This window comes from Canis lupus, chromosome 13 (assembly GCF_003254725.2).
Source record: "Canis lupus dingo isolate Sandy chromosome 13, ASM325472v2, whole genome shotgun sequence".
NCBI classification, from domain to species: Eukaryota; Metazoa; Chordata; class Mammalia; order Carnivora; family Canidae; genus Canis; species Canis lupus.
In genome coordinates, this window is record NC_064255.1 from 46,335,838 (window position 1) to 46,349,632 (window position 13,795).

At 36.8% G+C, this 13,795-nt stretch overlaps 1 protein-coding gene across 5 annotated transcripts in view; it reads right to left on the minus strand.

Moving 5' to 3' along the window:
• Positions 1-13,795, minus strand: part of SCFD2 (sec1 family domain containing 2) — a 419,880-nt gene that overhangs the window by 344,448 nt on the left and 61,637 nt on the right. For all 5 annotated transcript variants that reach the window (XR_004814632.2, XR_003131334.3, XR_003131333.3 and 2 more), the window contains exon 3: positions 7,573-7,700. Coding sequence is in view for 2 of the 5 variants with exons in the window: in XM_025435788.3 (XP_025291573.3) it covers positions 7,573-7,700 (128 nt within the window). In the remaining 3 variants the exon portion in view is untranslated. The remainder of the gene's footprint in view (positions 1-7,572; positions 7,701-13,795) is intronic.

Below are 13,795 nucleotides of genomic sequence, written 5' to 3' on the forward strand. Positions count from 1 at the left end.
TAGTACTAGATGTTACTTGACTTTGTTACTGTGTAGTGTTGACAATGGTACAAAAACAATGGTGGGTAAAAGTGCTAGGGCCTTCCCACCAATACAGGCAGTGGTGCTGAATTACACAAGTAGTCAGTTTCACTTCAGAATGGTCATGATGAAACAGTAAATGTTAATTTTATCAAATCTCAACTCTTAAGAAAACATCAATATCCTGTGTAAAGAAATGGGAAATACACAAAGAGTACTTCTGGTACAAATTGAAGTATAGTGATTGGCTTGAGGAAAAGCACTGGTGCAATTACTTGAGTTGTGAACTGAACTAGCCCCTATTTTCATGGCATACAATTTTTATTGGTAAAGACAAATGAAAAAATCTGGTTCTTTATACATTTTCCCAAAGAAAAGAATGAAGTGGGCCTGTCACTTCAAGGATAATGGTTTGTATTGTCAATAGCAAAAGTCAAGTTTTATGTGAAAATTATGATTTTTGGAAAACTTCTATCTGTCCCTGTATCTTTATATTCCAAATAATTAGACATTTTCTAATGATTTAATTGGGATATCAACAGATACTTTTTTTATATTATAGAATAAGTGTCAACATATGGAAGATCTGTAAAATTTAGAGAACCAATACTTTCCAAGTGACTAATGCACATGGCATAAAATAATGTGTGTATAAAAGATCCATTTAAAGCCCAAGAGAGATCAACGGGTTTTAATGTAACACAGTATGGAAAATTCACTGATATAGTTTCATATTCCACAATGTAATTAAATGTAAAAAATTGCCTCTTGTAAAATTGGTATATACCAAAGAAGAATATCTTTAATTTTCTGGAAAGGTATTAAAATAGTCCTCCATTTTCTAACTATGTATCTTTCTAAGGCCATTTTATTTTTATATACTTCATCCAAAATGCTATATCATAACAGATTAAAGGAAGAAGCAAATATGAGAACACAGCTGCCTTCTATTAAACCAGACATTAGAGGTGCACAAAAAAGTAAAACAGTGCTATTCTATGCTATTTTGTTTTAGAAACATTATTTTTCATAAAAATGTTACTCATTTCACATGCACTGTTTGCTGTATTTTTATATTAATAAATATTTTTTAAAAACTGTCCCTGCTTGAATTTCTAATGCAATATTATCTACCTATTGGAGAGTCAATAGATATAAACCACATAAACAAAAGCTTGTGGGGTCCTCAATAATTTTTAAGAACTGAAAGGGGTTCTAAGACCAAAAAGTTAAAGAACTAGAGTTCTAAATCAATGTCACTCTTGGATTCCAAAACAGAGTGAAAGAAAAGAACAATTCATTAAACAAGTATATAACAAATACCAACTGACAGTATTAATTTTAAAATGTACTTATTGATTTCGTGAACATTTATTGGATATGGAGTAAGTTCAAGGTCTGGTGTTATGTGTGGAGAATACTAAGAATAGACAAGAGTTCTTGGCCCCAACTACTCAGGGTCTGCTAGTAACTGCTGCAACACCAATATGAACAAAAACAGTACCGACAGGAATATAAGATACTGTCTATTAGAGAGGATGGAAGGGGATAAGAGATATGATGGAGAAAGTGTTAGATAAGATAAAGCCAGGAGACTGAATGAATATTCCAGGGGTTTGGGGGTGGGGAGATAGAAGTAGGCTTTAAGGGCAGTCCTGGTGCCTTAGCGGTTTAGCGCCGCCTTCAGCCCAAGGTGTGATCCTGGAGACCCAAAATCAAGTCCCGTGTTGGGCCCCCTGCGTGGAGCCTGCTTCTCCCTCTACCTGTGTCTCTGCCTCTCTCTCTTCTCTGTATCTCCCATGAATAAATAAATAAAAATCTTAAAAAAAAAAAAAGAAGTAGGCTTTAAGATCAGTAGCAATCATTAACTGAATGTCTATGTATAAGACACAACAGGAGATGCAAAAATACCTACAGTCTTCTAGGAAACCAGAACTAAGGAACAGAAGGCATAAAATAATTATCAGAAAGAGAAAGATAATCAAGGATGGCCTCTCAGTAGAATTCTACCAAATATTTCAAGAACGAATACCTATTCTTCTCAAACTGTTCCAAAAAACAAAACTGAAAGGAAAACTTCCAAACTCACTCTATCAGGCTGGATAAAAAAGCAAGACCCATTGATATGCTCTCTGCAAGAGACTCATTTTAGACCCAAAGACATCTCCAGATTGAGATGCAAAAATTCTCACCAAGATACAAGCTAATAATATCCAATAGTACATTAAAAGGATTATTCACCACAACCAAGTAGGATTTATTCCTGGGCTACAAAGGTGGTTCAGCGTCTGCAAATCAATCAATGCAATACACCACATTAATAAAAGAAAGGACAAGAACCATATGATCCTCTCAATAGATAATGAAAAAGCATTTGACAAAATACAGCATCTTTTCTTCATTAAAACTCTTCACAGTATAGGGATAGAAAGAACATACCTTATTATCATAAAAGCCATACATGAAAAAACCCACAGTGAATATCATCCTCAATGGAGAAAAACTGAGACCTTTTACTCTAAGGTCAGGAACACAACAGGGATGTCCACTCTCACCGCTGTTATTAAACTTACTACTAGAAGTCCCAGCCTCAGCAACCTAGGAACCTGTGACTCAAGATGCCTGAGCCTGAGAATGAAGCACTCCTCAGCTGGGCTGGCTTCCCTGAGGAGGTAAGCCCATGAAGCTGCTTCTGCCTGGGTGGGAGAGGTGCAGAGAGGACGGCCCTGCCGCTGCTGGGGTGCAGTAGTGCTGCCCTGACCCACAAACAGAAGGGAAGTCCACAGGAGGCTCCTTCCCTGCCAGCCTTGCCATCTCCCTCTAGCAATGGAGGCAGCAGGAGAGCAGAAATGTTGTCTGCAGAGTCCCAGCCGTAGCCTTACAGAGTGGAAGGGTGAGGTTAAATCTGAGAGACAATAACTTCACAACTGACACAGGCATCCTGGAAAAGAAACTTCACTTTTCTTGGGTCTCATTTCTCCTTGTCTGTGAAATGGAAATTTAAAAATGACCAAATTCATAAAATCATGGAAAGGATTGCATGAAATTAACCATGCAAAACTCTGTTAGAGTAAAATCAAATTCCCTTCCCCATGCTCCAAATTGTGGTAACAGCTTCTATATGGAGACAAGGAAGTGTGAGAGTTCATAATCAGCGTATGTGTCCTATCCATCCAGGCATCCAGATTTTCTCATCCTTGAAAAATTACCATATATCACACATATGTGGATTTTATTGGGTTTTAACCTATCCTTTTCGCAGTTTGACAATTCCCTCACACACACACACAGTTGTATATACACACATGCTCCCCTTAATCCCAGATTTTAAAAAATCCTCCAAAATGAAGACATAAGTTACAAATGTAATAAAAATGTAGTTGTTACCCAGTTCATCCAGTTGGATGAACTCAAGCACCAGTAAAGGAAACACAGTATTCTCAATGATGTTGAAAAGTATATATTGAGTAAAACTGTAGAGTGTTTTGACTTATTGCTGTTTTTTTTAAGCCAGTATTATGAAGTGGTAAAAGAGGAGATGATAGTAAATGTGGCACTGGTGGGAAGCAAAAAATCACTAATCTCATTTAGAGCTTCATTAGAAGCATAGAATCCAAAAAAGAGGTGACAACCAAGACAGCATTCTTCAGCTCTAGACATTACATTTTAGGAGGGACATTAACGACTAGGACTCTGTAGCTCCAAACTAGAGGCAATTGCAATGGTCAAGGTGGAAAAGGCTTGTCTTTTCACAAATGGTTGAAAGAACTCATCCCATTTAATAGTACATATATGAAGCAGACACTACAGTGCCCAGAACTCAGAAAGTAAGACATATCTCCATGTAATGGATCAGATTATCATCTGGAAATGTAGCTCAAGAGATCTTTCTATAGAAGTGATGAGAGAAGCTTGGAAATCCCAAGTACAAGCAAGGTGATTTGGGGGTGGGGGTGAACAAGACTCCCCCAAGGTACAAGGGACAAGGTAACAATGTGATCGTACCTAAGCTGAAAATGGGAAAACTATTTGGAATTCTGCATAAGGGAAGAACACATCATCAAAAAGGAGATACTCATCATAAAGACTAGAAAAGGACAAGTGAATTGGAAAAAAATGAGTAAGCATATTTCCCAGAAAGAAAGGGGAACATTACTGAACTCGGTTCACTTGCTTTGACTTCCCTCTTGTCAAACTACCTTCATACAACCTGGTTTCCCATGTAGATTCATTCTCCCAGACTTCTGCTTCGACGCCCATAGCATACCAATCCCAGTCTGCTTCATCAGGACCTTCACTCTGCTCAGGGCTTTCTTTCTCCTTCCATATTCCAGGAAATAGATATTTTCCCTATTTTTGTGGATAGAGAAATGGAAGTTTGGCTCTTTGGTGACAGAACCAGACATAGCTGGCTTTGCACCCCATCACAATCACAGAACACACATGCACAAGGCAGTGGTGAGTCTAGAGGTGAATGCTGCAAAAAAGTCAAGAAGGATGACGACTGAGAAAAAAAAACTTGTATTTAGTGGTCTGGGAGACTTTTCAGTAAAAAAGTGTCAGAAGTCAGACTGCACTAGATTAATAAGTAAGGAAATAATGAAGAAACGGAGGTATCAGGCAAAGAATACTTTCTCAAGAAATCTGGCCTACAAAAGAAAGAATGAGGTCATTGGGATCTGTTTTCCTTCAGCTCCAATATGATCTTCCTGCCACCCATTAAACACTGGACAGTTTGTCCACTCTGCAGAGAGCAATAGGACAAATTGGTGAAGACCCTCCAACCACAGAAGTACTCCAGAGAAACAGAATCTGTGTAAAATGTCGGAATTCAGACAGGCATCTTGTACTTATTTCTTTTGTAAATGGACATTTTGAATCCAAACAAACGGCTTTCTCAGAGTCTAGTTCTTTTGTACTTTCAGGATACATTTTTCATCTTGAAAGCCAGTGGGGAAAATGCAATTCAGTTTACAACGTTTAAAAAATCACTTTTCTGGAACACATATATTTAGCTAACTGAGAATTTAATAACAAGCTCTTGGAAAGATGGCATATGTTTATACGTAAAATGATAAAATGAATTTTCTTTGTTTTAGTAATTAAACTTTTTTCCTTTCACAGAATGTTAATTTCTATTGGTATTCAAATGTTTTAATATGAGTTTACCTTGTACTGAGAAATTTTATATTTAAAATCTGAGGTTTCAATTAGAGGTCCATCTCAGTGAATTTAGGTATAAGAGAATCCTCAATCTCGAATTAAAATTTGTTTAATGTCTCAAAAGTTCTAGAAGCCTCTGTCACAGAAAAATTTATACTTCAGAAGAATTACAGTAGGGATTGGGAGAATGGTACATAGTTTAAAGCATATTTCATAGTTTTAAATGGTGCTAGAAAATGCATTCCAGCCAGCTAAGACACCAGAGTATGATTTTTTTTTATGATAAGCTATATGATAAGGAATTTTCAAATACCAATGTTTTATTATGTTTAAACTCCAGATCTTTTTCTTACTGTTCATGGTTATATATCTGTTAGTATATGAAAATGAGACACACCAGAAATTCTGACTAGTGATATGAAACAGAAACGGGGAGCCGCACTGTTCAGCTTTTACCAAATTATAGTTGACACATGGATAAAGTGTGATTTGGGCCAATGTTTTCAGTTCTTCTTACAATCAAAGTTTGCTAACAACTGTCTGTATCTTTTCTACTTTTTTCTCCCCCATGTCTGGAGTTTTGGAATAATGCAACTCATTACATCTGAGGCTTTTTCCTCCCCTTTGGTCAACGAAAACTCAAACTTTAAGTTTGAATTCCTCATAGGGTTGCCAGTCTTATTTAAAAATTTATTTTTGGCTTTGATATTATTTAAAAGATACAGTCCTTTAGAAAAGTAAAGTATGTTGATCTTTCAAGAGTCCTATATTGAGCAATCAAAAATGACTTAGGCTCTGTGATAGCATCATAAGGTTACATCATTGAAATGCAATATAAATCAACCTTATCACCAAAACCTTTGTGCAATCCTACTTTTCTTGATTCACAATATGAACCTGTTCTTGTTTCAACATGATCATGGATAAGGAACTCTATACAGTAAACACACTTACCAATGTGTATCTAGACTTGAGGACAGAAAAAGGGAGAGAGAAAGGGGGTAGGGAAGGAGAGTGGGGAGAATAGTTAAACTCCAGGATAGTCTCAAAGAAGCACTTTCTTTCTACTCCAAAACAACACATAGGATTTCTGGCATTGGTTATATGGAAATAGAATGATTTTATAAATAAAGTATACTCTCTCACATCAGAATGTCTGAATGTGAATTGTAGTCCTACCCCTTATCAGCTAAATGGCTACTTAATTTTTCTCAATACCAGTTTCCTTCTCTGAAAAATGGGATATTAATGGTCCTTATTTTGCAGAATTACCCTAAGGATTAAATGAGATTAACACATGAAAAGAGATGAGAACCTGACTCAATAAATGCTAGTTACTTTTACTTTTCTATCATCATTATGCTCCTTAAAGCCCTTGTATATAGTCACCTTACACACTCAGAGTCATGATATTTTTTTATCATGATCCTATAACTTTTTCCCTTTCTATATTCACCCATTCTTTTACTTTTAAAATTTCATTCTTCTATTTCAACTTGATAGTTTGATTTTTATACTTATAAATAATCAAGAACTTGGGCTACAAATCTCAGCAAAGAAAAACTTTCCCATCCAATAAGATGGTAAGAGAAAATTTTTATTTTTAAAGAAATAAACTTCTGAAAGTTTCAGAATTAAATTCTACCTATTAACCAGATTCAAGTCCATATTTAAATATTTCCATGTTAAGAAAATTATTTAATTTTAAAAATAAGTAAAACATCAGATTCCTTTTCTAAAATCAAAACACGAGTCCTCTGATTTTTTTTAGCCAAAAGAAAAAAGTCATTTAAAACTCAAATTCTATTGCAGCCAGATTCTTCTAATACTGAAGACAAAAGTGAATGTGAAAAAAAAAAAGCCTGAGAAATGAGAAAGATGTAGTATGTAACACCTTGGTTGGAGAAGAGACAGCACTTGTGTGAGTAGACAATTAGCAGACTACGCTAAGAGTGAAGGGCCAGGTCAGAACATGTCTGTCCACTCAACTGTTTCGTCAGCACAGTAGTTCACTCAAGTCAAACTAATGAAAGACCCTTCATATCCACAATAAGTGGGTGGGGGCAAGGGGCGGAGTAGTAATGGAACAGAATGAAGAGGAGGTGGTCCAGCCGAATTTTGATAGCTCCAGATCAAATAAAAAAACTAAATATGTTACTCTTTGTAAGCAAGGAGTTCCCAAAGTTGAGTCTAAGAAAGGAGGGTCACTGCTGAACCCTGAGGGCTGTGTGTCCATACTCCTTGCCTACTCTCTCAACAGCTTATAAATGTCTTCAATACTTTCACTGAGATGACATACTGGCCAGACTGGCCCATAGTTTAGAGAAGCTTAAGTCAAGTTCCCCAGAGCCTGTGATCACTGTCTGTCCTAGAAGAGGATATACTTACCCATACTCATTTTGATTGGCAGGTTTTCTCTGCTTGCTGCTTCCACTAGATGTCTCCGGACTTCCATCACTGCCTCTTTATGCTTGGTGCTCAGTAAGGCTTCCCACAGAGCTTTGGCAGCTGTGTCACTGCAATAAAACCACAAAAGAGCTTTAGAATAAATTTCTACTGGATAACGAAAAGAGTTGAAAGCAAAACAATTTCTTAAATATCCTTTCTAAGAACTAATGTAACCTTTCCTACTGATAGGCTTTAAGTCTTAGGATTAAATAAAGAATATCTAATCCATTTTAATCAGTGCAAATTTTTGAGAAATTAAGGAGATAAGAAAATCAAGCCCTCCCCCCAGAAACGGGGAAGAAAAGCTACATTGTACTATGAGAAGTATGAGAAAAGTGTATGATAAATTGCTTTGAGGATTTGCATTTAAAAATATTTCAGACTATAATTCAACATTGCTAGAGTAACATATAAATGGTTTGTAAGCCAAAATTAAAAACATGTCTAAAAATGATTTAGCAGTGATTATAAGCATATCAGTTTGAGAGAGCATACTTGTCTGGGAAACACAAAGCAAACAGCAATAAGCATTCCTGTTCCAAAACTACTCAATAGAATTCCTAATGAATGGGTTTTCTACTGAATGAAAGTCAGGAATTAGGCAAAGCAACCATGGCCTTAAGCAGCCCACTTTGGGCCTTAGGTTGTAAGGATGGCACTTCTGAAGCCTTTACAATTAACCGTTGATCCAGCACGAAGCGCTGCATTATGCAAGGTTTCATCTGGGCTCACTTTTCCAACAGCCCTCTGTCTCACCCACCATGCCATGTTCAAATTATAAATGAGTACAGTGTTCCTTCCGGAAGATCTCTGCATGTAGCCAAGTATACACATTTGTGGTAACGCTTTAAAAACTGAGTATAAAAAAACAAAGATGACAACTGTCCCTTTCTAAGGACATTTTCCCTCCACTTAAAGCCCCACTAACACCTCCTACTATCCAGTTTGCAAGAGTTTGAAAATGAATGCATTTTTTTAAGTTTAGTTTTAAAAGTTCTAATACGACATTAATTTAGCTTTAAAGTTATACCTAATAAGGTATACCTTTCAAGTTTGAATTTCATTTAGAATAATGGAATAATGTGTTTCAGCAATGAATTTAATATCTGGCACAAAATAATCTTTCATTAAGTAGTACTATTTTTATTACCATCTATTTTTTTCTGAGTGAATTAACATCACTGCTCAACATGTTCTACTTATTTTGCTCTGAACAAAACTGTCATCATTAGAACTCAGCATCTAATATTCTAGGTTTAAATGAAATGAACTGATAACTATATGCCAAGTGTTCTTCTCAGTTGGTTGCCATAGAGCTAAAAATGATGCATAAGCTCTCAATGACAGAGCCCAAAAGAAGAGGCAGAAAAATAACTGCCCCAAAATGTGATAAGAGGCAGATCCATGCTTCCTTGGATTTTTCTGATAGTGCAGACCAAGGGCTCTAATCCTGGCTAGGAAGGCAGGGACTCAAAGAATGATTTCCACTGGAAATGATGAGCAAGTACAGAGATGTGTAAGCTCTGAAAGCAGCCAAGGCAAAAATTGTAACTCAGTCTAGGAAGGAAAATTGTAACTCAGTCTTTATATCTTCAAGGAGGATATAAAATCTTGTGCACAAAATAATAGGAAGAATGTCATTTCAGTACAAAGTCCCATGCACATGGAACTAAAGAGTATTGTTTTGCTCCATGCCAGGATGCAAGAAGACAGGCAATAGAAATAAGGGCAAAGGGGAAGGAAGGAGCGACTCTACATAGGGCCCTGCCCTCCCTGCCAAGGCTTATCATTCTGTAGGTGACAGGAAACCAAGGACTACACAATGGCTTTCTCATTCTAAAAAGAGCAGCATAGCTTAGCAGTAATGAAAACGGTCTTTATCATCACTCAAAACTAGATCAATTTCATATGGGTCTTTGGGAAAGCTATATAATTTCCCCAAAACTCTGAAGACAATAGAGAACCACTGAAGTAATCTGAGCAGGGGAGGTATACTTCCAGATTTCCAAACTTATGGTCCATAATTGTGCCCTACTTTTGTTCTCCAAAGCACTTCTCCCCAAACCACAGGGATTTCACACATATTCTTGACTCTACACACAACTTCTAGAGTAGACCTTCACTGTCCTCCTCTTTTCTGTGACAGCAGGCATTTTGCTAATACAGAGTGTCTCCAAAATCACAGTGGGTTATGTAATACTGTGGTTGCCCCATTAGATTACTGTAGTGGTTAAAATGTGGGCTTTGGGGTCAGATGAAATCTGGGTTCAAATTCTGACCATTCTCCCCTTCACCCATAGCAACTGAACAGCCTCTCTGATCTTCCTCAGACACTCCAAGCACAGGCAGCTCTTCCCCTCCTTTGCCAGGAATGCTCTTCCTCTACATGTATCCCTCTCTCTCTTCCAGTGCCTGCTGAAACGTTGCCTTATCAGAGAGGTCCCCCTTGCTATCCTGTATAAAGAAGTAACAACAGCCCATTCCCGCACCTTACCTTCTGCTCTTTCCTGGGCTTCACTGTTCTACATAATCTTTAATACCATCTGACTGATCATAGGTTTCCATGTTGATCTATTGTTGTCTACCTCCCTCACAGAAGGTAAGGTCCTTCTACAAAAGTTTGTTTTACTCATTGCTAAGTCCTGACTCCCTAGAATAGTACCAGGGCCCTGGTAAGTATACCCAACAAATACTGAATAAGTAAATGAATAATGCTTGCTAGTTGTATAACCTTGCACATGTAACTAACTCTGCTTTCCTCCATTTTCCCATCGGTGAGACAGAGGGAACAGCAGTGATTACCTCACAGGGCTGTTGTAAGGGTTAACTGTGATAATGCATACAAAGCACTTTCCTGATTCACAATAAATGTAAGTAGATATGTTTGTTGTGATGGCTGTGACTCATGGCTATGAATGATATTGTCTCAAAATTCAATGTGTTCAAAGGATTGTAATATATTCAGGTACTTTCACTTAATTACACTGAGCAGTTTTTCTCATACAATCCTGATTTCCTTATATTCCCTAACATCACTCAGGGCTTGTACTCTTTGGCTCTTTTCTGTTGAAACATTTTACAAGAAATACATAAGGTTTCCATGATCTCTAACACTGATGCAGAGTCAGGGCATGTTTCCTTGAAAATTATTTTGTGACTATAAACAATTCTGATTGTCTAGATATGTGTGACAGTTCCTAATGTTTCTTCCTGAACAACACAGTTTCCTAAACACATCAAACTGACCCACACATCATCCACAATCATTTTAAGTTTACCAAGTTAACATGCATGAACTAATTCTGGCTCTCTGAATGACTGGCTCTAAAGAAGATCCAACTGTACTTACTGGCAGGTCTGCTGTATCCTGCACGCATTTCTTCTCCAAATCACACTGTTACTGTTGTGTGGTGGTTTACACGCTTACCCCTATATCAGCATCTGAGTTGAGTGTGGGAGTTCATCACTGCCTTTCTCTAGTGGGGTTCATAAGAGTGATCCAACAGACATTTGACACTATTGAAACTTCACATGAAATCAATTCCTGATGTAAAAGTTTGTAAGTCAGAAGAAGTTAACTTAAATCCACACACTATAATCGTTAACAGTGTATTTAATTCAATTATTTATCCTTTCCAACTGTGCAAATTTTCTGTTTTCCTGATGAGGGAATAAGCAATATACAGAGTGCTATCGCAACAGGGCCAGTGTAATGGATTAGTAGTAGGCAGTACTGTAGAAGCATGCATTCTGGAGCCAAACTATAAAGGGTCTGGTTCTGTACTCATTAGCTCAGGAGAGTTACCTAACCTCTCTGTACTTGTTTCCTACTCTGTTAAGTCAGGGATGATAATCATACATAGTCAGCAAATTACTACGAAAATTGACTGTGCTAGTATGTCTAGGGCACCTATAACAATGCCTGGCACATACTAAGTACTCCATAGACATCGCAGTAGCTGCAGCAGTAAGAAAAAAAATCAAAGGTCAAAATTTTCTCATAAGACATTGAAGGAAGTCTGTTTTGGAACTATATTACTCTTTTCCAAATATTTGCATACATGTGTGGATAAACACTCCCAGGAGCTTCATTTTGTAATATGAAAAGGTCAACAATACATAATGCCGAATTCATAATGATACAAACAGAATCAGCCACAGAAAACCTTCAGGGAACAAAAGCCACAGTAGAACAATCCAGACCAGATTAGTTAGCCTGGCCCCCTGGCAAGGACGGTACAGTTCCGCCTGGGGCAAAGATACTTGAGAATCTACACAACAGGCCCTTCCCCCAGAGGATCACCTAGAGGATCCTGCTAAGACTAAGTCTAATGATCACATAGAACTGCAAAACTCACTCCAGGGCTAGGCGAAAATAGTATATAGAACTCAAGATTGTTTTCTCATGATTATTTAGTCTTTCAATTTTAATTTTTTTCTTTTTCCTCTTCAACTAATTTATCAACTCTTAAAGTCTTTTAATTTTTGTTTTTACACTTACATTCTATCCTTTCATTGTATTTAATTTTTGTATATATATTGTGTAAATATATACATACATGTGTATATATCATATATACATACATATGTTTTTCACATATCTGAAACATATATGTGTATACATAAATGTGTGTGTATGTATATATATATGTATATATACACATACATGTGTTTTTCTTTTTTTTACAATTTTGGGATGTAGTTTCTTCTAACAGACCAAAATACACCCAGAACCAAATGTATTGCTCTATTCTGTTCACCTGTCTGATATTCTTCTTTTCTTTTTTAAAATTTTATGATTTTATCTCTTCTGATTTGTTTAGTATATAATTCTCTAGAATCCTTGTTGTTGTTTTAGTATTTTGTTCTCTCATTCATCTATTCTTCCCTCGACAGAATGACAAGACAGAAAAATTCCCCTGAAAAAAGAGAACAAGAAGCAGTACTGACTGCCAAGGACCTAATCAGAATGGATATATGTAGGATGACGGAACTAGAGTTCAGAATAATGATTATATACTACTTGGGCTTGAAAAAAAGCATGGAACACTAGAGAATCCCTTACCGGAGAAATAACTTAAAACCTAATCAGGTTGAAATAAAAAAGGCTATTAATGAGATGCAATAAAAAATGGAGGCTCTTGGGTACCTGGGTGACTCAGTGGTTGAATATCTGCCTTTGGCTCAGGTTGTGATCCCAGGGTCCTGGGATCAAGTTCCACATCGGGCTCCCCACAGGGAGTCTGCTTCTACCTATGCCTATGTCTCTGCCTCTCTGTGTCTCTCACGAATGAATGAATAAATAAATAAATTTTTTTTTAATGGAGGCGAACTGCTAGGGATAAATGAGACAGAAAAGACAATTAATGATAGAGAAAACAAAATGATGGAGAATAAAGAAGCTGAGGAAAAAGAGAGATAAACCACTACAGGATCACAAGGGGAGAATTCAAGAGATAAGTGATATCATAAAGTGAAACAATATTAGAATAATTGGGATCCCAGAAGAAGAGGAAACAGGGGTGGGGGGGTAGAGTAGAAGGTATACTGGAGCAAATTATAGCTGAGAATATCACCAATTTGGAGAAGTAAACAAGCATTCAACAGGAGGCACAGAGAACCCCCCTCAAAGTCAATAAAAATAGATCACCACTTCAACATATAATAGTTAAGTTTACAAATTTCAGAAACAAAGAGAAAATCCTGAAAGCAGCTCAGGGAGAAGAGGTCCTTAACCTATAGAGGTAGAAACATAAGACTGGCAACATACCTATCCAAAAGACTTGTCAGGCCAAGAAAGGACTCATATGATATATTCAGGGTGCTAAATGAGAAAAATATGTAGCCAAGAATACTTTATCCAGGAAAGCTATCATTCAGAAAGAAGGAGAGATAAAGAGCTTCCAGGACAAAAAGAAAACAAAATAATTTGTGATCACTAAACTAGACCTGCAAGAACTATTAAAGGAGAAACTTTAGGTGAATAGACATCCTGAAAGTAACAGACCATAAAAGAAAGGAAACAATATACAGAAAGAGTGAATTTATAGGTAATACAATGGCACTAAGTTTATATCTTTCAATAGTTACTCAAATGAAAAAGTGCAAAATGCTCTAATCAAAAGACATCTGCAAATCAATCAATGCAATACACATTAATAAA